Source organism: Echinops telfairi, unplaced genomic scaffold, assembly GCF_000313985.2.
Source record: "Echinops telfairi isolate 266 unplaced genomic scaffold, ASM31398v2 ScPeMD7_7421;HRSCAF=8459, whole genome shotgun sequence".
Lineage (NCBI taxonomy): Eukaryota > Metazoa > Chordata > Mammalia > Afrosoricida > Tenrecidae > Echinops > Echinops telfairi.
Window position 1 is genome coordinate 3,800,620 of NW_022111321.1, and position 2,230 is coordinate 3,802,849.

Consider the following 2,230-nt stretch of genomic DNA (forward strand, 5'->3'; position numbering starts at 1 on the left):
AGGAGCTCCCACCAACCAAGGGTCAGCCCTTGTGTAGAGGGAGCAGAAGAGGCTGCGGATTGGGAAGGAATATTGGGGCTTCCGAAGCCTTTCCATCTTAGGCTCCTGTGCTGCCTTGTTTGCTATTGGGGGGGCAGGGTGGGGGGAGGCGGAGCTAGGGGCTTTCTGGCTCAGCTCTCCTTTTAATCCCACCCCCTGCTAGAATCACACCTCACTGGGGGATTTTGGAAACATGAGTTTTAATCTGACTTTCCCACTCTCTGAGAGACTTTGGCCAGACTCCTGACCTTCATGAAAGAGTGTCTTGCTTTGCTTTTCTGCTGAAAGGAATCAGATATCAGATGGCATAACTTATTAAAATATCAATCAATCAACCAAGAAACCAGTGTTAATGTTCTTTGGGGAATAGAGTGTGCTTCCCGGGTCTCCATGTCCTCACGGGCAAGGCCACAGAGCTAGGACTCAGCTGGAGAAGTGGCTTTTGTGGCCGCCTTCCCTTCCCTTCAGCTGTGCGCTAGGCAGCCGATGGCCTCCCTGGAGCCTCCCAGGACCTCAGCCCCACGGTGCCCAGCACTCCAGAGGGGCCTTCCCCACGTCCTTCCGCTTGGACTGAGAAGCGTCTGGCATGGTTGTCCTTCCAGTAACTGGTTTTTCTGTCTGTTCTTCATTCTCTGCCACTCCAACCCTCATTCTCCCACACTGACTCACTGAACAAACCCTGCTCCAGGTGTTGCACTGGAGTTCATGAGCGCAAAGAAGAGCATCCTTCCAGTGAGGCACTCCTGGACTGGAGGAGGAGATGGCAGCAGCAGCCAAGGAGCACATCACTGGAAGCCTACGAAACAGGGCCTGGGTGGTGGGGACACAGAGAAGGCGTGGCAGAGGGGCTGAGGCTTGAGCCAAGCTGGGAAAGGGGTTGGGGGAAGACAGCTCCTCAAGCTTTGAGAGAAGAATGAAATGCTAGGCAAAAAGCAGCCAAGTCCTCAAGACATGAAATACTTGCATTCTAAAAGTGAAGGACAAAAAATGGTCCTTCTTGCCCCCTAATGTCTATATTACCTTAGGGCCACCCCTGGAGGCAGGCACAAAGTATCAGCAAACAGGAACGCAAAGAGAAGTCCTCTGTTTGATCTTGCTCTTAGGAGATGTCACCAAGCTACCACTTGACTGACAAGTTGAACGACCCTTTCACAGGGGTTGCCCAATTCATAACAGCAGTTCTGAAATAGCAACGAAAAAAATTTTATGGTTGGGTCACTACAACATGAGGAACTATATTAAAGGGTCGCAGCATTAGGAAGGTTGAAAACCACTGCCCTAAGCCAATGGGTGGCTTCGAACCATCAACCCAACCATTGCTCCTCACAACCTTGAGACAGACGTTAGAAGTGAATTCGCTTAACTCCATTGTTCAAATTACAATCTAAGCCATTTCTCGTCCTCCCTACCATCGAGTTGATTCGGACAGGTTTGAAACCAAGGTTGTCTGTCTTCCAAGTCCCACATGTAAGGCCTATTGAGGCGGTTGCATTGGGTTGGGGGAAAGCTGAGGAGTGAGAGAGAGGAGAATGGCTGGTCACTAAGGTCATGGTCAGATATAAGATTCTGAGCTCTATTCTTTCTGGCTAAGAGTGATGAGTTCTAAGTTGTTCTAGTTGTTAGTAGTAGTTTTAAGTAGTGGAGGGGAATTGTTGGATTTGCAGTTAGATTGGTTTAGGCAATGAGGCTTGATATATCAAAAGTACATAGCTCAGAGGATTTAAAGTACAGAACAACAGAGTCCCAGCCAGCCCCTCCACACCAGCCACTGCTCAGAGGAGGCCATTTCCATTTCTGGATTTAGCTACAGAAAATCTTTCAAAGGTGGCTGATTTTGATCATGACCTATTCAGACTTTTTGTTCTGTGTTGTGTTTCCTAATGCAATCTTCTAATATTTTGAGTTTCAGCAATCCACTTATAATTTCCAGCAGACATTTTTAAATTCTGAGGCTGTTTGCACAGCCTGCTGGCTTTGGCTTAATGGATGTGGTATTTTCTCAAACCTCGGAAGATATTAATTAGAATGTGCTTTTCTCCCCAAGCTTGCTTCTGGTCTAAGAATGACCTGTTTCCTCCAAGGTCAATCTTGATTTCCTACTTCGTGCTGCTTGTTTTCTCTGTCTGACAAGCCTGGCTGCCTGTCTGTATTTCAGAGTGAAGGGCTAGCTTGATGGTTTGGGCTAGTTGGG

General features: G+C 48.1%; 1 protein-coding gene across 1 annotated transcript in view; it reads left to right on the forward strand.

Moving 5' to 3' along the window:
* Nucleotides 1-518, forward strand: part of IZUMO1R (IZUMO1 receptor, JUNO) — a 4,983-nt gene extending 4,465 nt beyond the window's left edge. The window contains exon 5 of the mRNA XM_004709078.2: nt 508-518. Coding sequence (XP_004709135.2) covers nt 508-518 — 11 coding nt within the window. The remainder of the gene's footprint in view (nt 1-507) is intronic.
* The last annotated feature ends 1,712 nt before the right edge of the window (nt 519-2,230 follow it).